This window comes from Zingiber officinale, chromosome 2B (genome assembly GCF_018446385.1).
Source record: "Zingiber officinale cultivar Zhangliang chromosome 2B, Zo_v1.1, whole genome shotgun sequence".
NCBI classification, from domain to species: domain Eukaryota; kingdom Viridiplantae; phylum Streptophyta; class Magnoliopsida; order Zingiberales; family Zingiberaceae; genus Zingiber; species Zingiber officinale.
The window spans coordinates 135079247-135104263 of record NC_055989.1 but is presented as its reverse complement, the minus strand read 5'-3'; the positions used below and the strand labels follow the sequence as shown (position 1 = coordinate 135104263).

Sequence of the window (25017 nt, the reverse complement as noted above, 5' to 3'; positions counted from 1 at the left end):
TATTCCTTATGTCTTCGGTCGTCTGATTGGTTAATGAGCTCAAATAAAGACATTCATTTTGATCATTGAAGTATTCCTTGATACCAAACTTTCTGTGAGTAATCACTTTCTAGGAAATTTCTCAAACTTATTGATTACTTTAATTCCAAGTATCTTACCGACCTTTCATTCTAGTTTCTCTACTTCGTTTGGCGTTTTATGTTGCATCAAAAGTCGCTGCAGCGTGTTGAGAAACAGACTTCAGCATATGGGGTTTTGCACTGGGAAAGGATAAGATCTGACAGCAGGAATCTTTTGATTAAATGATTTCCAAATAAAATAAACTCATAACAGAATAACGACCTGGAAACAGAAATTAATGGGAAATTGCATGAAGTCAGAACGAACAAGTTATTGATTTTTTCCTCCTAATATTTTTGAAGAGTCATAGTGTGTGAAGGGTACATGAACCAAATATATACACATTCCCGTTGTTTCCTCTCATCTTCCTGCTGCACAGGTCAACTATATCGCTTGCTTCTTGTCAGCTATATAAATCAGTTAGAGAAAGCTAAAGGTGATCATAATTGAATTGCGTACTGATCGTAGCTCATTACCTTCCTGCTCCAAATGAGGCCCATGACAGTGAAAATCTTGAGTGTTTCTTTTGATTTCTTGATCGTTTCTTCCATCTTATTAGCTTTTTCTGCGAAGGCAGTTAAAATCGGTGTGATGGTTAACCCTTACCTACCTACTCGAAGAGAGCAAGAAGCAGCCATCAGGATTGCAGCACGACACTTCAATTCTTCTTCGCCACTCGTTCTACGATTCAACGAAACCAATGATGATCCCGTTGAAACGTCAACAACTGGTAACTTCATTATTTAATCACACTTTGATTCACTTCTAGCACGGGATAATAGTAAATAGATATATTATAAGTTCTTGCATGTTGTTGCAGCTAAAGATATGATTGACTGGGGAGCAGAAGTAATCATTGGCATAGGGACATGGCCAGAGGTGGTGACCTTGGCAAGAGTAGGGAATACTTCTGGGGTTCCCGTTCTCTCTCTCGCAGAGACGACAACAACAACAACATCAAACTCACTTTCAACCATGCCTTTCTTAGTTCAAATGTCTTACCCAACTTCTGATGAGCTGCTTTGTCTGGCTAACATCATAAGTTCATATAATTGGAGAAGAGTCATAGTTATTTATGAGGATGACATATATGGCAGCATTTCCTCTATTGCCACACTCTTTTCTGATGCACTCCAAGCAAATGGTTCTAAAATTGACCACCACATCGCATTTCCACCCATGCACACAGTCTCTAATGCATCTGAGCTAATCAAGCAAAAACTACACAACATTCCTCCGCAACTATCCAAGGTGTTTGTCATCCTTAGGTCCTCTCCCCAACTTGCCAACCATCTGTTCATGGAGGCCAAAGAACAAGATTTAATGACAGCCGATCACGTGTGGATTGTGAGTGATGATATTACTGATCTCCTTGACTCGAATTTTAATCAATCATTCATCTCCTCCTATATGCAAGGTGTAATAGGAATTCGTACGTACTTAAACCAAACCACCACATTCTATCAAAATTTCTCCATTGATTTTCAAAACAATCTATCAAATAATAATATTGAACCAAGAAGGTTGGTAGTCCGAGCATACGATGCAATTCACGTCATAGCTAATGCAGTGGCAGCTAGGGATAGGAATAAAAGTACAACACTGTGGGAGGGAATCCTTACAAGCAACTTTTTGGGTTTAAGTGGCTTCATAAACTTCAGTACTATTGGCACTAACCTTCCTCAAGTTCGGGGCTTCTCTGCATTTCGTGTTCTTAACGTAGTAGGAAAGAGCTATAAGGAAATAGGGTATTGGTCCAAGGGATATGGATTTTATGAAGATGAGGAAGAGATGAGCCAATTTGGACCTACAATGGTTCCTATGTTACGTCCAGTATTGTGGCCAGGGCATATGGAGAAGATTCCAGGAGGGTGGGGCAGATTGAAGATCGGAGTGCCAAATCATACAACTTTTGAAAAATTTGTGAAGGTGGAATACGATGATAGTGGGAAGCTAAAGGAGCCTCAAGGATTTTGTATCGAAGTCTTCAAGGAGATTCTGAAGAACTTAAATTATGATCTTTTATATGAATGGGCTCCGTTCAATGGCTCTTATGATGATCTTGTCAATCAAGTCTCCTTGAAGGTACACATGCATGTATATAGTATACTAAAAGTCTTTAATTATATACTATATATTTTTTAGTGAAATAATAATCAGCGGTAGAGTTGATGGAAAAATTCATACTTGTGCATAGAAATTTGATGTGGCGGTGGGAGACATTACAATCCTAGCCGAGAGAGCAGTGAATGTCTCATTCACGGTACCATTCTTGTCATCTGGCCTTTCTGTGCTAGTTCCTATCAGACCTAATCACACTCCATGGATGCTCGTAAGGCCATTCACAAAAGAGGTTTGGTTTCTATTTCTTGCCACCTTAATTTACACTTGTGTCGTCGTGTGGTACTTGGAGCGCAAGGACAACCCCCAGTTCCATGGCAATTGGTGCCAACAGCTCGGAGCTGCACTCTGGCTCACTTTTTCTACCCTCTTTAATGCCCATGGTAAGCAGCTACTCAAGAATATTAAAAATATCAAAACTTAAATATATAGTTTGTGTAATTAATTAACATTTTCTCTCCACAGGAAAGGTCTATAGTTTCTATACAAAAACAGTTGTTATTGCTTGGCTTATAGTGGTGTTAATCCTGACCACTAGCTTCACAGCCAATCTCAGTTCCATTTTGACTGTTGAGAAAATTGAACCAGTGCCAGAAGGGAGTAGAGTTGGCTGTGATGGGGATTCCTTTGTCTTGAAGTACTTGCAGAATGTGTTGAATTTTAAGGCTCAGAATATTATGACAATTGGAAAATCAGAGGCCTACATTGATGCGTTCAAGAGTGGAAACATCTCGGCAGCATACTTGGAGACACCGTACCTTAGGGTTTTCCTCTCTAGATATGATAAGTACACTGCCATTGGTGAGACATACATGCTTGGGGGATTTGGATTTGTGAGTATAATTCACTTTACCTTTGAATTTACCACTGGAGTATACTTACAGACTTAATTACTATTTGCACATGGTTCTAATTATTTAAATATATATATATTTTTTAATTTAAATTAGGTGTTCCCCAAAGGTTCTCCTCTAGCGGATGATTTCTCGGAAGCCATATTAAAATTGGCACAGGATGGAACATTCAAGAAACTTCAAAAAGATGAATTCTCTTTCACCTTGTCCAATACTCCAAGCCCAGACAATGAGAGGAGAAAGGATAGCCTAAGCATAGAGCCCTTTTGGGTTCTCTTTGCCTTCACTGGTTCCATCTCAACGATAATGTTAATACTCTTCACAAGGCACTTAATGCTTCAAAATGGGAGAAGACTATCAAATGTATTGTTTGGGTCCATGAGACGAAGTTTTAAGATGGTTTGGACAATGACCATGAAACAAAGGGCAAAAGAAGAAAAGGTGTTTCCAATATCCTCTCGAGAAGGGACGATCCATGGACAAAACGAAATCACAATAGATATCAATCTCCCACCAAACCATGTTGACGATGACAATACTTGAAAGAGTGAGAATATCAATGTTTCATTTGCATAGATGCTCATAAATCTCAATGGATCTGAAGGATGATCACATTGTTGAAGGTAAATTAAACTTGATCATCATGACATAATTAGGGACATAGCTCATATATTTATGTAGATAAATCCTGGATCTCATATCGTAACATAATTCGTGAAATAGTTATTATATTCATGTAGATATGTCTAATTTGTGTTTCTGTATCATAATTATCTTATTTCACCCCTAAAGTCAACTCTTTCCTTTTGCACAAGCTGTGTTCACCAAGCAAAATAATAATTCCATTGGTGATCAATATGCCATTGATCATTGAATTATGCAGTTGGCATGCCAAATAACATTGTTTTGTTAAGATAACTAATATAGATAATAAAATAAATTTCTTGATTGATTTGTCCATGAGATATACAATATATATAAAGGCATTATATACTTGATCAATTGATAAAGTAATAAAAGAAAATTAGTTAATTGATTTATTCTAATAATTACTACATTCTAATCTTGATTTGGTTTGTTACATAATTCTCTTTTACCCCTCCCCCCTCCGATAAATTCAACGAGAGATCTCTAACGTTGAATTTGTTTACTAGCTGTTCTCAAACGTTGTTTGGATAATGACTTAGTAAAGATATCAGTAATTTGATGTTTCATAGAAATATAAAAAATCGATAATTATTGAGTCACTACACGTTTTTGAATAAAATGGAAATCAATTTTCACATATTTTGTACGAACATGAAAGATTGAATTTGCTGTGAAATATGTGTAAGTACCCGTGAAGGTTTTGATGTGATCAACCAAATTAAGTTAGGTTCTGTTGTTATTTGATACATTGTGTCTAAGTGTGCAGGAACTTAGGAGCACAAGAAGTAGAGCAAAGGACGCAATATTTCGGAAGAGTACACCGGTGGACGAGAAAGGAGAGTGCGATGTTTCCGAGGGACGAGAAGCTGAGGCGGAAGATTACTCGGGGAGCAAAAGACGCAATTAACGAGAAGGTCGGCACGAGAGAGAGATGACGGGCTCGGTGCGTCTGAGGGACGAAGCTGCGGAAGAGTACGCTAGCGGATGAGAAGGAAGCATGCGACGATTCTGAGGTACGAGAAGCCGGAGCGGAAGCTTGCTCGAGGAGAAGGCCGGAAGTTAGGTTCAGGTGAGCCCTATTCCGGATGGCCAAAATCACCCAAGCGAGCGGAGCCAGAGCGGAAGACCTGGATGGAGGCGAGCAGCACCGGAGCAGAGGGCCCGGATTGGAAAAAGTCAACCATATTGACTTTTAGGATCCGGGCGCCTGGATCGAAAAAGGTCAACCATGTTGACTTTTAGGGTTCGGGCGCTCGAACCCATTCTGGGCGCCCGGAACCTGATTTTTATCATGTTCGACGTGTACGTTGATTGACGCGTTGGGGATAGAATTCTATCCCACTCCAGGCACCTGAAACCCTTCCAAGCGCCCCGACGAAGGCTATAAATACAGTCTTGGTCCAGAAACTTAATAACGACTTGTAATTCCTTTATTTTTATTCTACTATTAATTGTGAGCTGTTAACGTGTAAGAGGCTACTCTGCCCAAAGGAGATCTTCATAAGTGCGCTTCATTTTCCTTGGATTAGGAATCTTCTGATTGTAAACCAAGTAATTCTTTTTGTATCTTTGTCTGTTTAATTAGTCTCTTAACTTTTATTACAAGTGTTCTTAATTAAGCTATAAGTCGAAAAAGGGTTGAGTCTATTTGTGAAGGACAATTCACCCCTCCCCTCTTGCTGGCCTTCAAGGGACCTTCAATTGGTATCAGAGCAAGGACGCTTCAGAAGGACTAACCGTCGACCAAAGCAAAGAAACCAATGGCCGGACCAAGCATCGTTCCACCAAAATTTGAGGGAGAATTCGCACACTGGAAACACCGAATGGAGGTATTTCTAAAAACTGACTTTGAGATTCATTTAATAATTAAGTATGGTTTTGTAGTTCCTATGAATCAAAATAGAGAGGAGAAGGAGGAGAGTATTTAGACAAAGAAAAAACAAAATGATTCCATGGCAAATAACAGAGCGGAATATCACTTGCTGAGTGTGCTGCCGCCTCAAGAAGTCAACCGTATCGGGAGCTACTCGTCGGCCAAAGATCTCTGGGAAAAATTCCTGGAACTCCACGAAGGCACATCCGAAGCCAAGCTCACAAGACGAGACATACTTCGAAATAAACTCACAAATATCCGTCTGGAAAGAGGTGAGAAGGTACCCAAACTACATGCGAAGGTAAAAGAACTAATCACCGGACTCGAAAACCTCGGTGAAACGATAACCAACTGGGACTCGATACACTACGCACTCAATGCCTTTCCCAGGACTCTAGAATGGACCATGATAATCGACGTTTACTACATCTCAAAGAACCTGGAGGTAAGTACCCTAGAGGAACTTTTCTCTACTTTAGAATTACATGAAACCAGATGTGCAGGTACAACAAAAGAGTCAAGCCAGATTCTGGCACTAAATGCAACCAAGAAGGATGAACCCAAGTCAAACTTAGAAGGAGATCAAGAAGCTTATATGATAAGGAAGTTCAGAAAATTCTTTAGATCTAATAAATTTAAAGAAAGGCGCGCAGAACAGGAAAAATCCAAGAAATAGAAGAAGGGTTCGATACTACCAGTGTCAAAAGGAAGGACATATAAAAGAGGGCTGCCCAGAACTCAAAAAGGAAAAAGACAAGATGCCCAAGCAAAACAAGCGCAAGAATCTAAAGGCTACTTGGGACGAAAGCTCATCATCTGAGTCAGAAATAGAAGAATATGCCGGACTAGCACTGATGGAGAGCCATGAAGAGCAAAGCACCTCATAAGCCAACATCGATGAAGGGGGAGCGACTTCAGATGAATGCAGCGAAGCAAGGGGAGACTTAGGCTTAAAGTCTGATATGGTAAGTGAGGAGATCAACTCTATTATGGTATTAAATCTATGGTAAAATCAATGTGCAAGTTAAAAAGTAAAAATGATAAACTAAAAAATGAAACTTAGAAATAAAAAGAATTTTAGCAAAATCATGTCTAATAGAAGATTTTGAAAACGTAAAACTTGAAAATGCTAAATTAAAGGAACAAATAGAAAAACTTAAAAAATTCTGCATGTTCAAATGTTTCTGTTTTAAATGGTAGAAACTATAAAGGATTAAACTGGTACTATAGATTTCACAAAGGTCAAATTAGAAAGTGACAAAAACTTATATCCCTATAAAATACTTAATTACCCCAGTAGGAAGAAACCTATATTGGGTCCCGAAATCATGCCTAAATTAAATTATTCACATGCTTTTTTTTGTTTAATACTATCAAATAAATTTCTTAGCATGTGTTCTATTAGAATTTAATTATAATTTAATTTTCTGAGAAATAAGATTTCATTACACAACATCGATAAATTTAAAGTTATTTTATACTTTTTCTATGAATTTCTGAACAAAAATCATATTCTTCAACTTAAAAATATTTTTCTGTACTATTTTTGCAAAATTCATTTTTTTTAAAAAAATGTCATACTCTCCATCCAAGAAAAATAATTTTAAAATTTTATGAATTATTTATACACATGCCAATTTTTATTTTTCTCGATCACTAAGCTTTTGAAAGTTTAATTTTTCTGCACAACTACTTAAATTTTATTTTCACTTAAAAATTAATTTAAGTTAAAAATCAATTTAACTTAATTTTTTTTAAAAACCTCAAAATTATTTACCACTTAAAGTTGTTTCCCTATAATTTTATCTCTATTTTTGAATGAGTCTGATTCCAAATGGCTAGCTCGCGTAGCTCCTTGTGGGTGGAGAAATCTTGCCACAACCTCGTACAAGCACGCTATATCACTTGGGCACTTAGAGACTCTAATTAGGGTTAACCACCACTAATTTCATCAACCTTAACCAAGCTTCCAATGCGTGGTTATATAGGCCACGAGTTAGAAACCCCGCCTACCAGTCGACTGCCAAAACCATTAGTCGACTACCCTCTATAGAGATTCCACCGTTACAACCCAACGGCTCGATACTAGTCGACTAATACTTCCATAAGTCGACTGCTCCATACTAACCGAACGAACAGAAGTATTTTGTTCGCTCCCAGTCGACTGTCCGGTCGACCGCACCAGTCGATTGTCCGGTCAACGACACCAGTCGACTAATGAAAACACTAGTCGACTGCTACAGTAATACTACAATACTACTACAGTACTGTTACAGTAAAACCCTAATCCTAGGATTTAACCCCCGAGTACATTCACTCAGCACTCGTCCTCGCCCGACCAACCTAGACCTAGCCTTCTAGCCTCCCTTATCAGCCTTGCGTCCCTCGGATGCCTCCTCAGCCTTCACCTCTTGCCTTGTGGAGCTTCCATCGGCCTTGTCATTGTTGTCAGGTCTTCCTTTGCCAAGAGGTCGTGCCTCCGAGACTTCATCCATTGCCAAGTCACACTTGGACTTACGTTGCCAAGACTACATGCTTGGACTTACACTACCAAGACTCATCCTTGGACTTTCCTCCTTTACCAAGATCACCCTTGGACTTTCCTTGTTGTACCTATACCCTACGCACTCACAATGCATATCAAATACAACACTAAACCTAACTTAAACCTTTGCCCAAATATCAAAACCTAGGGTACTCAGATTGCTCCAACAATCTTCCCTTTTTTGATGTTTGACAACATGTTTAAGTTAGGGAAATAATATATCAATAATAATGCAAATAAACATGCAATCTATACATGCATAAATCATGGAACCTAATCCTAGGCTCCCCCTTCACCTAAGCTCCCCCTTGAGTTAGGATTTCTTGCAAAGGTAAACTTCTCCCCCTTTGCTAATAAATGAGCAATCGCTCTCCCTTCACCTAAGCTCCCCCTTGAGCTAGGATTTCTTGCAAAGGTGTGTAGGTTTCCCACTTAAATCTAAATTTCTCCCTCTTTGTCATACATCAAAAAGAGCTCCAACAATATCCTAATTATTAGACTCTTTGACTTCTAATGACCATAAACATCATGTATTAATCCCCCATAAGATTACATACATATTCACTACTCTTTTGGTCATTTTTTAATGTTGAAAAATATTTTCAGATTGTATCAGTCGACTAACATAAGTCTCAGTCGACTGACATCATCAAAATGAGCTTACAGAGATATTCTGTGCTCATGAACAGTGTTAACAGTTGATTGGTATAAACTCCAGTCGACTGCCCTCGTCAAAATGAGCTCACAGAGACCTTCTGTGCTAAAAAATATTGTTACCAGTCGACTGGTAACTGTTCTAGTCGACCGATACACTATTTCAACAAAAATCAGCCTTTTGACCCAACTTCAGAAATGTGCCAAAAATTCCAGATCATAGATCCTAAGATTGACATAAAATTCAAAACTAGCTAAATGATTCAATTAAACCTTGACCTAAAGTCCTAATTTTGACTTCCTCTTGATGTATCTGCCTATACTAAACCATAATGCATCTCTTGCATTAGTTTATATGACATCTATACATCAAAAACTAATTTTCATGCAATATGAACCCAATATTATATTTTCATGCATGATACCATCCTAATTGTGCCAACTCACTAGGTTAGAGACTTAAGTTCGTCTCCTAACCACTTGGCATATTTGATAACCCATCTACCATGGGTCCCAAAGGCTCTTCCTAACCTTAGGAATCTTAACCTTAGTCACCTCCCTTGGTGACTCATCCACTATAGCTACACCCACATGGTGTACCATAGGTGACACTTGGCCTACAAACTTGACTTTCTTAACCTTAGACACATTATCTTTGGTTAATTTCTTCTTGTCCTTCACCTTAGACACCTCATCCTTGCCATAATTATATGCTACCCTAGCATATTCCTTCTTATTAGCCTTGGATGACTCTCCTTTTCCATTATCATTTATCACCCTAGCATATGATTTCTTCTTGGCCTTGAAGAGACTAGATTGGTATCTCAAACCCAATCTATCATTTTTGGGTCTTAGGCAACCCATAACATTATTAAGTCCTTGAGATCCAACAATGAATCTACCTAGGACTTTCTCCATTTTCTCAAGTCTTGACTTCAAGGCTTAATTTCCCAATTCTAGGTTTCTAACTCTAGAATCAACATGTCCACCTTGTACATCCCTAAACCTACCCACCTTCCTAGGCATATGTCTCCCTTTCTTAGGATTAATGCTTAGGTTTTCATCCACTTTCCTTCCCTTAGGCAAAGTAGTTTGGGTCTTATTAGGTATACCCTTAGTGTATGATTTCTTAGGGTTATCTACCGTGTTAACCCTATTCCTATCATTATACCTAAATCCATGATTATGCTAGGGTAAATAATCTACATTATTTCTAACAAGCATATAAGAATTAGAGCTTGGATTAAATTTCAAAATAGGGATTACCTTCCCTTTTACCTTTGAAGCTCCCCCTTGACTTGTGCTCCTCTTCTTTTCCCATTTCTTCAAGTGCGCCAATTTCTTGAGCTCTCCTCTCCTTGGGCACTTTGTGTGGTAGTAACCCCACTCACCACATGTAAAGCACCTAATGTGCTTCTTCTCCTTCTTCTTTCTACAACTCACATTAATTTCTAAATTAACTTTAGTGAGTTTAGGGTTTACCTCCTTTACCTTCTTGAGCGAAGGACACCTACTCTTGTAGTGCCTCATCTTACCACACTCAAAGCATTTGATGTGGTCCTTTGTGTTGTTCTTGGTAGTTGAGGTGGAGGGTTGAGCTTCCAAGATCTCCTCTTCCTTGGATTGCTCTTCTTTCTCTTCACTTGAAGATGTGGATGATTGCACTTCTTCCTCCCTTGAAGATGTGGATGATACCTCCTCATCTTCCTTCTCCTCCTCGGATGTTGAGCACGTGTCAACATTTGATTGGTTCTTCTCCTCTTGGACCAATGAACCCTTCTCCTTAGGCTCCTCCACTACTTGGAGTTTTATAGGATCCTCATGAAGTGCAATTACCTTTTTTCCAAAGGTCGCTTGCATTCTTATATTCACCTACATTCAATACCAAATTAAGAGGTAATAAATTAATCAAAATTCTAGTTACCTCCTTGTCCGCCTTCGATTGCTCCCTTTGCTCCTCTGTCCAATATCGAGGTCGGAGGCGCTTTCCCTTCTTGTCTGTTGGAGCTTCAAACGGTTCCTCCAACACAATCCATTGGTTCCAATCCATTTGGAATCAAATCTCCAACCGCTTCCTCCAATACTCAAAATAATCTCGATCGTATGGAGGTGGGATTCGGATATCCCATCCTAGAGGCACTTCGGACTCCATCTTCCTCTAGCGCTTTGCTCCCTCGGCGATTAGTCCGTAGAAGAGTGACCCACTCTAATACCACTTGTTAGGACCTTGACGTCTGCTAGAGGGGGGTGAATAATGTCTCACCCAAAACTTCGCTTCCTACAATGATTAGCACGCACAGCGGAATACAAAAATAAATACTAACAATAGAAAGAAAACCTAATATGTTGATTTAACGTGGTTCAGAGATAAAGCTCCTACTCCACGATTGTCCGTAAGGTGGATGATCCCAATCCGTCGGTGAATGATTCTCCGGAGAACTTCTGGCTAGCTTGCGTAGCTCCTTGTGAGTGGAGAAACCTCGCCACAACCTCGTACAAGCACGCTAGATCACTTGAGTACTTGGAGACTCTAATTAGGGTTAACCACCACTAATTTTGTCAACCTTAACCAAGCTTCCAATTCTTGGTTATATAGGCCACAAGTTAGAAAACCCTGCCTACCAGTCGACTGCCAAAATCATCAGTCGACTGCCCTCTATGGAGATTCAACCGTTACAACCCAACGACTCGATACCAGTCGACTGATACTTCCATCAGTCGACTGCTCCATACTAATCGAACGAACAGAAGCATTCTGTTCGCTCCCAATCAACTGTCCGGTCAACCACACCAATCGACTGATGAAAACACCAATCGACTGCTACAGTACTGCTATAGTAACGCTACAGTATTACTACAGTACTGCTACAGTAAACCCCTAACCCTAGTATTTAGCCCCCGAGTATATTCACTCAGCACTTGTCCTCACCCGACCAACCTAGATCTAGCCTTCTAGCCTCCTCTATCAACCTTGTGTCCTTCGGATGCCTCCTCATCCTTTGTCCAAACATTAAAACCTAGGGTACCCAAATTGCTCCAACAGTTTTGATGTGATCAACCAAGTCAAGTTAGATCCTATTGTTATTTGATACTGTGCGTCTAAATGTGTAGGAATTTAGGAGCACAAGAAGTCGAGCAAAAGATGCAATGTTGTGGAAGAGTACACCGGCGGACGAGAAGAGAGAGTATGATGTTTCTGAGGGACGGGAAGCTGAGGCGGAAGATTGCTCGGGGAGCAAAAGACGCAGCTAGCAAGAAGGTCGGTACGGGAGAGAGCCAACGGGCTCGGAGTATCTGAGGGACGAAGCTGTGGAAGAGTACGTTGAGAGAAGGAAGCATGCGACGATTCCGAGATACGAGAAGCCGGAGCGGAAGCTTGCTCGAGGAGAAGGCCGGAAGTTAGGTTTGGATGAGCCCTATTTCGGATGGCCAAAATCACCCAAGTGAGCGGAGTTAGAGTGGAAGACCCGGATCGAGGCGAGTAGCACTAGAGCAAAGGGCCCAGACCAAAAAAAGTCAACATGTTGACTTTTAGGGTCCGGGCGCCCAGAACCTGATTTTTATCATGTTCAACATGGACGTTGACCGACGCATTGGGGATAGAATTATTTCCCACTCCAGGCACTTGGAACCCTTTCAGGTACCCCGACCAAGGCTATAAATACAACCTTGGTCCAGAAGCATAATAATGACTTGTAATTACTTTCTTTCTGTTCTACTATTGATTGTGAGCTGTTAACGTGTAAGAGGCTACTCCGCCGAAAGGAGATCTTCATAAGTGCGCTTCATTTTCCTTGGATTAACAATCTTCTGATTGTAAACCAAGTAATTCTTTTTGTGTCTTTATCTTTTTAATTAGTCTCTTAACTTTTATTACAAGTGTTCTTAATTAATCTATAAGTCGAGAAATGGTTGAGTCTGTTTGTGAAGAACAATTCACCTCTCCACTCTTGCCGCCCTTCAAGGGACCTTCAATATGTTGCTCCAATATAATCACACCAAATTTTTGATGCAATATTTGATGCAAGATGAAGTTCAGAGAGAAGTGATTGAAGCCAAATAATTTCTGACATTGTATTTGCTATAGGTTTCTATTCTGCTTCAGTACTTGAACGAGATATCGTAAGTTGCTTTTTTGAATTCCATGAGATAAAGTTTTGTCCAAGAAATATTGCATATCTACTAGTAGAGCGTCTATCTTAAGGAGAACTTGTCAAATCCGCATCACTATAGGCATGTAAATCTTGAGACAATTGGCGATATAAAAGAAGATCATGTAGAATAGTACCTTTGAGATAGTGAAATATTCTTTTTTACATTATCTCAATTTTGTTTAGTTGGAGTATGCATGAATTGACAAGCATGATTTACTACAAAAGGTAATATCAGGGTGTGTGATAGTGACATATTGTATGACTCTAACAATACTTCGATAAATCTATGAATCAGACAGAGCAAGAGAGGATGAGCTATAGAGTTGTTTATAGCAATTGGTGTAGAGACCGGACGTGCTCCATCCATTTTAATTTGGCTCTTTGGAGAAACCCAGTAATATATTTGTTCTAAGAGAGAAGATAACCTTTATCATGTATAATAAGTTCAATACCAAAAAAAAAAAAGCAATACTCAAATCTTGAGTAGGAAATTTTTTATTGAGAAGACTTAATAAAGTTGTGATACCCTTATGATCATTGCTGGTTATTAGGATGTCATCCACATAAATAAGAAAAAATATCATAGATTCATCATTATATTTATGGAATAGAGATGAGTTAGTCTTTGATCTAGAAAATCTTTAAGCTTATAACCAATTAGATATCAATGAAACCATATACGAGGAGCTTGTTGAAGACCATATAAGGATTTCTTGAGTTGGCAAACATGAGATGAAAATTATGGATGAATGAACTTAGGTGGTTGCTCTATAAATACAGTTTTCTCAAGATGACCATGAAGAAACACATTTGAAATGTCTAATTATCGTACAAACTAATTAGAACTAATATCTATCGATAATAATAGTCTAACAGATGTAATTTTGATGATTGAGCTAAAAGTGTCATTGAAGTCAATACTTGGTTATTGACTAAATCCTTTGGCTACAAGTCAAGCTTTGTGCCATTCAAGAGAACCATCAACTCGATGCTTAAAATGGAATACCCATTTAGAGCCCACAACATTCATGGAGGGAGTGTGCAAAACTAAGCTCCATGTTCCATTGCGAATAAGTGCATCAAATTTTGTAGCCATTGCACTACTCTAATTTGGATCCTTGTTCACTTGTGTAAAACAAGTTGGTGCAATAGATTTTGAAGAGACCACTAGAGCTCCTGGAAGGGGGTATCAAGTTGCCATTGGTGGACATTGTGAATATATGTCACTTAAGGGAAGCATGCGACGAAGAAGATTATCATTTGAATCACTTGTTGATGGCGACGAGAAAGTAGACTAACATGGTGATTTTGATGATGGACTTGTATTATCTTTGACTAGTGAAGTTTCAGAGATTAGATCAGCAACTTGAGGTGATTATAATGGTATATGAGAGTTATTAGAGAGCTCCGGAGCAGGACCTAGGATGTCATCACTTCTGATAATATTAGGTGGCATCAAGAAGGTGTCACCTGTATCTAGAGGAGAGATTGAAGAAGATACTAAAAAGGGAATAGAGACTCATCAAAAGTAACATATCATGAAATATAAATTCGTCCTATTGGTATATACAAGCAATGATAACCATGATGCAAATTACTATAACTAAGGAAAACACATTGTAGTGAACAAGAGTTAAGTTTGTGTTTAGAGTAGGGTGTAACCATGGATAATATACGTAACCAAAAATTCAAAGGAAAGTGTAATCAGGAGTATGATTATAAAGTTTTCAAAAGGACACTTATGACTGATCAATGAAGTAGGAAGTCGATTTATTAGATATACAGTAGTGTTAACAACTTCATCCCAAAATTTATATGGAACTGATGCATGGTGAAGAAGAGCCAAGACAATTTCAACTATATGCTTATGTTTCCTCTTAACAGAGCCATTTTGTTCTGGAATGTGAGAACAAGAGACTCGATCAACAATTCCATAAGAGATAAGATGACAATGGAGAGCTTGATATTTGTCTCCTCAATCAAAATGAAAAGAGAGTATTTTATGATTAAAATATCGTTCAACTTGATTTTAAAAATTATAGAATATATCTAATAAATCATATTTCCTTCTCATAGGATAGATCCAAGTATATTTACTAAAATGATCAATGAAGGTAACATAATATTAGAAAGCTTGGTTAGACAAAATAGGTGCAGGGACCTAAACATCTAAATGAATTATTTCAAGTGGAAAATTAGAAACATGATTAGATAAAGAGAAAGATAGCTTATGACTTTTAGATTCCATGTAGGCTCTACATGAATGAGATGGAGAGGAGGTAAAGGAAGTAGGTAAGTCATACCTATTGATGATTGATTGAATAATGTGAAGAGAAAGATGACCAAGTCGAGAATGCTAAGCTGGTTTATTTGTGCGTTCATTAACAAAAGCTTTGGTTGAAGAACTTTGAAGATAGTAGAGGTCATTTTTTATTCTCCCATAAAACACAATAGTATTTATTCCTCTATCTTTTATAAGATAATGACTATAATGAAACTCAAAAATGATATTGTTATCAAGACAAAAATGACATGTAGAGAGTAAATTTTTTATAATAGAAGAAACATGAAAGATATTACGCATATGAAAAGTACGATTAGATAAATGAATATATGTGTTTCCAAGATTAACAATTTGTAAACATGAATCATCGCCTACTTAAATCGTATCTGAGCCATAATATGACATTACATCTGTAAGGATATTATAATTTTAATGTGACATAATGAGTTGCTTCAGTGTCAATATACTATTAAGTAGATAAAAACTCTAGGGGTTTACCACGAGTAGGCACAAACGATAGGACTTTAGGATAGACTTGTGGAGTAGTTGGTTGTCTTGAAGCTATATGACTAACAATGAAATTTGAGTCAAATTATCTAGGACATTGAATACTAATATGTCTGATTCCGAGATAAATTTGACATTTTCTCTAAGTATATGACCAATCAAATCTTCTGGAGCATTGATTTCTAGTATGTCTTATGATATGATAGATTTAACATTGTTCTGAATTTTGCCTTTGGTCATGATGTTGTTAATTATCTGACATCGTAAATAAAATAAAAAAGGAACAAAGATGTGGGAAGGAGGGCGGCTAGCGGCAAAAAGGGATCATTTTTGAGGTGGGATTAAAAAGGTGAGAGCTTCATTGTTTTTTTAAAAAGTAAATTAGAAAAGAAAAGAGAGAGGAAACAAAAAAAAAAGACAAGATCAGTGGAAGGACTTGGGAAATTAAGGGATAAGAAAAATTAGAAGGGAGAGAAGAAATCTAGTTCGTGGGAGGAGGAAGGTTGTTGGACTTACTGTTGTTGAAGAAGACGGAACAATGATGATCTTCCTAATGACGATGGTGAGATTGAAGATAGCCCTCATCGTAAAATAAAATTAGGAGAGAGAAAGAAAAGGTTAAAAAAAATAGAACTTCACCCCTTATTGCTTAGATTCTCAAGAAGTTGAGAGAAGAAAAAAGGATATGACTCTGATACCATGTTAAGATAACAAGACGAGAGAGAAAAGATAATAAAATAAACTTCTTGATTGTCCATGAGATATACAATATATATAAAGAGGCATTACGTATTTGGTCAATTGGCAAAGTAATAAAAGAAAATTAGTTAATTGATTTATTATAATAATTACTACATCATAATCTTAATTTGGTTTGTTGAATAATTCTCTTTTATGTTTATGCTAATCTAGAAAATAGCAAGAGATATATATAATCCAAGGCGACTTTCAATAAAACCATCAAAATAAACTCAATAATGATTTGAGTACTACATGCTTAATGTGAAAGAAGAAGAATATAGCTCAAATATAAGATTGAGAATAAATAATAATAATAATAATAACTCTTAGTAAGTTCAATCAATCAGATTTCTGAATCTAGAGCCAACTATCAAAGGATGCTAGATGGGAAAAAACTAAGGATCTAACAACACACACACATATACTATTGTATAACAATATAAAATACAAGAAAAAAAGGACCATAGTATCAGGAGGATGTACATATTTTTATTAATATTTTTGGTAAGTTTCACATTGTTGATATTTAAGGTATTTTTAATATTTTAGATATTTTTGATAATTTCTAGATTTTTATATATTTATATTTTGAGTCTATTTAGGGATTTTAGATTATGAGTCTATTAATAACTTTTCCTTTATTTTAAAATTTCTTTATTTCTTTATAAAATATGAATTGAAGTTTATATATTAGGATTTCTTTCCTATCTTTGGGTATTCTAGTCTAGAGTCTATATAAACATATATTTAGCTATTTGAAGAATCAATCCTCTACTTTTTAATAAATTTTGCTTTTTGGGTAAAACCTAGAGAATGGTGATTTTCTCTTTGTTTTTGGTGATTTCTCTTCTTGCCTTCTTCTCAATTCTTTTTCGCTATCTTGCCCAGTGCCAATTGATATTAGAGCTGACAGGTTTTTATTGAGGAAATCAAGCGTTAGATCCAATGGAAGGTCATCATGATCATAATCGCGATAGGCAGGTTCCAATGGAGGAAGTCGATCACAATGAAAGACAGTTATGTAACGTAGATTTACAAAGGCAAGTTACAAATTTGACCCAACCTCTAGCTGAGGCAACACAAAATCTTGAAACTCATGAGCTACATGGTTGAGAGGATTGACACGGAGAACCCAGAATTCGAGTTGATCTACCCAAATTTTCTAGTACGTCACAGATAGAGAATGTTGTTGATTGAATTAAGAAAGTGGAGTGGTTCTTCGACTATAAACAAGTTTCTAATCAGATGAAGGTGAAACTGATTGCCATTAGACTCAAGGATCAAGCATCTGCATGGTGGGATCACTTACAACATTTACAAGACAGACATGGCAAAATCAAGATTAAAGATTGGGAGAGAAGATGAAGAAGAAGATGAAATATCACTTTCTTCCTTTTGGGTATACTCAAACTTCATTCTAGGGATGATTACGATTCTCCATAGAGGACGATAGCTTTGACACCCAAGATGACCTTGACGGATTTGAAGATGATTTGGAAGAAGAAGTTGATGAGGTACTTTATGGTGATGACCCTAATACTTTAAGCGATCATGAGAGTTTGTTAATTTCTAAGGATTCACTGGTAGAATTAGATAAATCTATTAGTGACGTGATTTTGGACGACACAGATTATAACCAGTCCTACTCTCCCAATCATCTGATCATAGGAGGTGGTGGAGACGGCGACAAGATAGTAATACTTAGTGATCCAGTTTATAACGAAGAGGAGGAAGACCTTGATGGAGAGAATAATCTCTCTATAATCAACACTATGTCAAGCACAGACAAAGGGAAAGCATGTACCAAGCTCTGATGACAAAAACACAAGATAATATGCCTGTGGATATACCTGCAGACAAATTCTCCCAACTTACTACAGAGAGCCTATATTTGTAGATTACTAGTCAGCAGACGATGAGGTTGATGAAAATGGCATTTAACAAGTAGAAGCCAGATGGGCTACAGCAGTTAGAAAATTATACCTACTAAAAATAGTGGAAAGAGTAGAGCAAGTCACGACTAATGGAGTCCAAGAAAACTCTACAAAATGTGATATGTAATTGGATAATAATCTCTATGAAGGAAGACAAATTGACAGTGTTGGTATGGTGGACCAATATGGGGAAAGATGCACACTAGAACAGGTTCCAAAGGAACAACACACTAAGGATTCAAGAATTATTCTTTCACTTACTCTATCGAATTTAACAAAATAATCAAGTAGACAACAAGATTTACAAAGTACACTGGAGCAAGTTTGTTATCATCAAGGGTTTCTGAACTGTTGAATGCATTTAGGGAGAGTGAATCTAAAGTAAATTATAAAACCATCAATCAAGAGAAGAGAGAATTGCCCCCATCTTTTATGAATAAAAATATCATGAATATGCCACAAATAGATCAATTTGACCTTTGACAATAATTGGTAAAAGGTGTTCATGCAAATAATTTAGATTACAAAGAGACGAAAGTCTAGCAGCTGCTAATATATTTTGTCGATTTGGTACCAAACGATCTTTCTCCAGGGCTACCACTTGAAACTACTCCAAACTCGAAGACGAGTTCTTTCAACCCGGAGGTGACTAATGCAAGATGATCTATAGATTTATATTAATATTTTTGATAATTAGCATATTTCTGGTATTTAAGGTATTTTTATTATTTTAGATATTTTTAGCAATTTCTATCTTTTTATATTTTAAGTCCTTTTAGGGATTTTAGATTATGAGCCTATTAATAATTTTTTCTTTATTTTAGAATTTCTTCCGTTCTTTATAAGAACTTCATGCTTAATCCCTTGACCATGACTTCATGCTTAATTCCTTGACCAGGACTTTGTGCCCAACCATCTTGACTAGGATGTCTTTATCTAGCCTCAATTAGGATTTACATGCACACTCAGGTGAACTTGTTAGTATTAGGACCAAAAGATTTTAGATATCTCCATAATAATATGATATTGTCCATTTTGGGCCTAAACCCTCATGGATTTATTTTTGGGCTCTACCCAAAATGTTTAATACCAATGGAGATATCTTCATCTTATAAACTCATGATCTTTTCTATGTATTTCTAATGTGGAACTTTAATTGTATTCCCAACAGTTAAATCACAAATAAGCTTAACTTTGAACCTTTGCCAATATCAAAACACAAGTTTGATTGGCTAGTGCTTCCAGCACCAACACTGTTCCCTCAACCAGGAATGCATCTTCACTAGATCTCTCCTCAAGTTGCTTACCTTACTTACCATTGCTGATGTAAAATACCGAAAAAGGGCGGATAACCATAAAAAAATTTTCCAGAAATTTTAGAAATTTTTCGGAGCTCGTATGACTTAGGTTACGGGGATAAAAATTGGGTCCTGGGAAAGCTTGCTTAGGCTACTCCATTTTAACGAGGAAAAGTTTATTTATTTTATTTCTCTTTTCCTCTCTTTCTTCCCCGTTTCTTTTCCCCGACCCACGCCCGCGCCTCACCCATCGCCACTGTGGTTTCTTTTCTTTCCCAAACCGCCGCTGCCGCCACGTCGATTCCTCTCCTCCCCTCGCGTACAAAACGGCCAGCCAAAGGAAGCTTCGAGGTCTTTCCTCCTTCCAAGCCCTCTCCCTCACCCTCTGCCCTCATGGCGAATTTGCCCTAGCCGACGCCACCACCGCCGCCTCCTCTGTGCTAGCCACCAAGCACCACTTGATCTCTCCCTCTCCTGGTCGCGGTCAACAGGAGTTCGCCGGGAGACCAAGCGTCAAGTCGTGCCCTAGGCTCTGCCCTCCTCTCCTCTTTCTTACCCGTGCCCTAGTCTCCAGCCGACGCCTCCTTCTCACCGACAGCCCGAGTCCCTTCCACCTCCGGCCGCTACAAGAGCTAGCCCACTAGTGTCGAGCTTCCTCTCGCATCTTTGCCCAAGATTCCACCAGCCGACCTCACCGTGCCCTAGCGTTGTCGCCAGATCCTTGATCACCTCCGACCAGTGGAGAGGAAGAGGTAAGATGAAATCGATTGTTTTCTTGAATGATTAGTTGAACTCGTGATCAATTTCTTCTTGATCCGGTTGATGGATAGCAACTAGTTGAGGGCTGTGGAGCAACAAACACAGTTGTGAGGTATAGGTATTGTGTCCTGTGTATTTGAAATTTTGTGTGTTGTGGATTCCTCTTTGATCCAGCAGCTCACCTTGGTTTCGGCAGGACCTCCTTCAGGCAACAACCTTTTCGGCTGTGAATTGAGGTAAGGAGTAGGTAATTGATCTTAGTGGTAGATCATGGTATAATTTGGATTACATGATTAGTTGTTCATGTGACGTTGGATTTAGGTTTGAATTTTTAGTCTAATGGATGATTAGGGTTAGTGGTTTTTATTCAGGCAGGGTGTGTACAGCAGGTTGCTCTGTTTGGCTCCGTTGGTCCGCTCATGGGTAGTGTGACGCAGCGTGGTAGCCGGCAGGGATCCCTCCCCGTCATCGCGTACCGGGAGATGAGAGCATTGTGCTCCCTCACTATGTTTGAGGTAGGAGGATAGGTGTACTCCGACAACATCCCGTCCACTCGGTCACTCATCAGGAGCAGTGACGACAGAGTGCACGGTTGTCACAGCCCTACCCACTCAGTCTCACCATCGTGTGTGAGATGGCTGACTGGCGTCAGGGGTGACTAGGACATGTTATTGGCATCATATGCATTATTTGCATTTATTGCTTGTGTTTGTTGCACTTTATATGCTGCATATTGGATGGATGCATTGTTTGACATGCATACAGGATTTATGATATGTTAGGTCTGATGGCCTTGATACCCCTATATCCAGGTTCTGGTTAGTAAAGTTACTCCTTATCCTTTAGTTTTGCACTTTCTATATGTTATATCAGGAGACTGTATGCATAGTTCTTGTTATTTGTTATAGTTTATTATGCATGTCAACTAGGTATTCGCTGAGTGTTGGACTCACACCCCATTATTACTATTTTCAGGTTGAGGCTGTCCAGAGGAGTTCCAATCGCTAGTCCCCTGCAGGTCGTGAGGATGTATTTTGTCTTTTGGTTATCTTAGTGCACTTTATAGACTTGTACTAGTTTGTTTGTATGGATATTGTATGGTTTTACTTTATGGATGTTGTCGATGAGTTTTATTGGGATTTGCTTTACTACATGTCTGCCTGAAGGAAGAAGAGGTGAGTGGATTTTGTTTCGTCGAATTTTGAGCTTTATGAGTGTAGTTGAGTAGGATATCGGTTTTCAGCTTTATGAGTGTAGTTGAGTAGGATTTTTGCGATGTTTTCCTTATCTGTGCTTATGTTTAGTTTTCATTATAAAACTGCGTCGATGTTTGCTATATTAGTACTGTTATATATTTTTATTGTTCTGACCATGTTGGCCGATGTATATGTGGTCCTGAGGGCATTGTAGGAAATTTCATATTGTCACCCGTACAGGGGAGATGCTGCCGAAATTTTCTCTGGCAGGGACTACCTGGTGCGTGACAGCTGACTTACTTGACTCTTGACCACCAAGTCTTCCTGTCAGATGTCCCATCCGGACTTTAGTTAGTCGTCTGATCCTCCCTGACCCGATTAGAATTTCTGCCAGCTGTTTAGTCCTCTCTGACTCAGTAGGACTTCCTACCAATCATTTAGTCCTCCCTAATCTGACTGAACTTCAACCTGGTATCTGGTCCTTATTAGGTCTTTCAGTCCTGCACACTTGGTAAATAGATTAGATCACAAGAATACTAACTTTGAACTTTTAACAACATCAAAATATAGGTTTGATTCTGGTGCTCCCTACACCAACACTTAACTTTTGAACATATTATTTATTTGACTTTAGGTTCATGATAATCAAGCTCTTGTTGAGCAAGAAATGCTAATCCATCTATCATGGGATCCAAAATCAATGGTACACACTTGGCCATTATTTTTTATAAACAGATATAATTTTCATACTTAAGAATATGGAATGAGAAGGCTACAATGAATAGTGGGATTTGTGTTCAGTAATCCAAGGATAGAGGTGCAAGCAATGATTTTTATGGTTTGTTAGATGAAATTATAGAGGTATAATACTATGGCCCATAAATGCAGCTATTTTATTTATGTGTCATTGTTTTACCCTGTTAGACAGATGAAGGTGCATCCACAGTATAATTTAGTTGAAATAAATTATAAGAAATTATATAAGAGATATGAACCATTTGTGTTCGGACAATAAACAATTCAAGTATTCTATATTTCATATCCTAATTTAAAACGTGACAAAATTGATTGGTGGGCTATTTGTAAAATGAAATAATTGAAACAAATTGAGGAACATTAGGAAAATATTGCATATCAACAAGAAGAAGTTGCAAACACATTTCAAAATGAGGAATATAATATACTAACGTTACGAGATCTAAGCAGAGTCGTGATAATGTGGATGCAAGTGAAATTCATGAGAATAAACTTATGTCATAAATTATTTGTGTTATAATTTTTTTTATCATAGGATTTTTTAAAACTTAAATTATGAAATGTCGACACAAGAGTTTGATTGCTTCTGCGATGAAGAATTTACACCATGGTTCAAAATATATGTAAGTAGACAATCAAAATTTGGTTTACACATATCTTGACTTTTAAACATATTATTTATTTGACTTTAGGTTCATGATAATCAAGCTTACATTGAGCGAGAAATGCTAATCCATCTATCATGGAGTCCAAAATCAATGGTACACACTTTGCCAACATATTTCATAAATGGATATAATTTTTCATACTCAAGAATATAGAATAAGGAAGACTACAAAAAATAGTAGAGTTTGTATTCAGTCATCCAATGATGGATGTGCATGTAATGATTTTTATGGTTTGTTAGATGAAATTATAGAGGTAGAATACCTTGGCCCAAAAATATGAGTTATTTAATTTACGTGTTGTTGGTTTGACCCTGTTAGAGGGATGAAGGTGTATCCATGAGCAAATTTTGTTTAAATAAATCATAAGAAATTGTATATGAGATATGAACTATTTGTATTGGCACAACAAATGATTCAAGTATTCTATGTTTCGTATCTTAGTTTGAAACATGACAAAATTGATTAGTGGGATATTTGTAAAATGAAAGCATGGAAAAAAATTGAGAAACATTGCATATCAACATGAGGAAGTTGCGAACACACTTTAGGCCAAGGAATATAATATTCCAACGTTACGAGATCCGAGCGGATTAGTGATAAATGTGGGTGCTAGAGAAATTTATGATAATAATGATGATGATGATGATAATGATGATGATAATGACGACGATGATGACGATGACAACGACGATAATAGCGATGACGATGACGATGAGGACTTTGATTTTTGATGATTAATAAGTTTTGTTGTATAAATATAACAAAAATATGATATTAAAACTCATAGCTCAATTAGTTGTCTATATACTATCTCATTCTTAAATTTATATATTCTATATGTTAATGCATTGTATTTTTTCCTATAGATCATTAGAGGTGACATCTTAATGTTTTGTTTCGCACACTCTCTGATATGTTATTAAATATGGTAAGTTTTTTTTTCTTATTTTTCATTATGTATTAAATTTTATTTTACTTTATGCTAACAATTTTAGTTGATAGTCTCGACATGATGGCCATAGATGGAGTACTCTTAGCCAGTTTGCTTCAACACCTGGTACTATACGTATGCCTCCTTCAGTTGCATGACCTTCCCATAATTCTTAGTCAGTACCTTCCCATTCATCTTCGCTAGTATTCACAAAAATTCCTTCGTCCAAACACTCAATTGTTGTGATGCAAGATAGTCAAGAGTCTACAGTTCCTTACGGAGATTCGTAGGTACTATAAAATATTTTATTTTTTCAACTATCTTAATTATTTAACATTATTTGTTTGTAATTCTATGATAGATTTATAAATTCTATACGTGTTATTCATGAGATTAATAGAATAGTGAATAATAATTAGGGAGGGACTTTAATGACATTTACAAGCACTCCAACACCCACAAAAAGCCCTAGTGGAACGATTTTAAGGTATATCCCTTTCAGTTTATACATAAAATTAAATTGAATATATAATTAATTATTTTTTTCATTCCAATGGACATTCAATTGAGACATGAATGAAGAGTTAGAAATAAGAAAAAAATTTAAGAAAAAAATGCGGCGATAACATCTGACATATACTTAATCATATGAAGAATAGGGGGAAAAAGCAACATTGCATTACCGAAGAAAATTAGGTCAGAATCTTTAATTTTTAGGAAACTAAGAGCAAACAAAGGAATCAATAGAATAAAGCAAATCAAGCTTATAATTCTGAAGACTTGTCTACGACATATGTGGAAGGCTCAATCAAATATCAATGAGCATACACACAGATTGATAAATTTTTTCAAACGTTAATTTTTTAATCTATTTCAGACTATTTCATTATTTATAATAGTGTTTTTAGACTAAGGTAATGGAGAGGGAGCCATTATTCATAGACACTTTTGCTTACATATTTTTATTTTTTTTT

General features: G+C 37.3%; 1 protein-coding gene across 1 annotated transcript; it reads left to right on the top strand.

Moving 5' to 3' along the window:
- Positions 1–584: 584 nt before the first annotated feature.
- Positions 585–23843, top strand: LOC122048747 (glutamate receptor 2.7-like). Its single transcript, XM_042610277.1, has 5 exons — positions 585–850; positions 941–2205; positions 2318–2624; positions 2707–3074; positions 23661–23843. The coding sequence occupies exons 1-5, from the start codon at positions 610–612 to the stop codon at positions 23841–23843; spliced, it is 2364 nt and encodes a 787-aa protein (XP_042466211.1). The 5' UTR covers positions 585–609.
- Positions 23844–25017: the final 1174 nt, after the last annotated feature.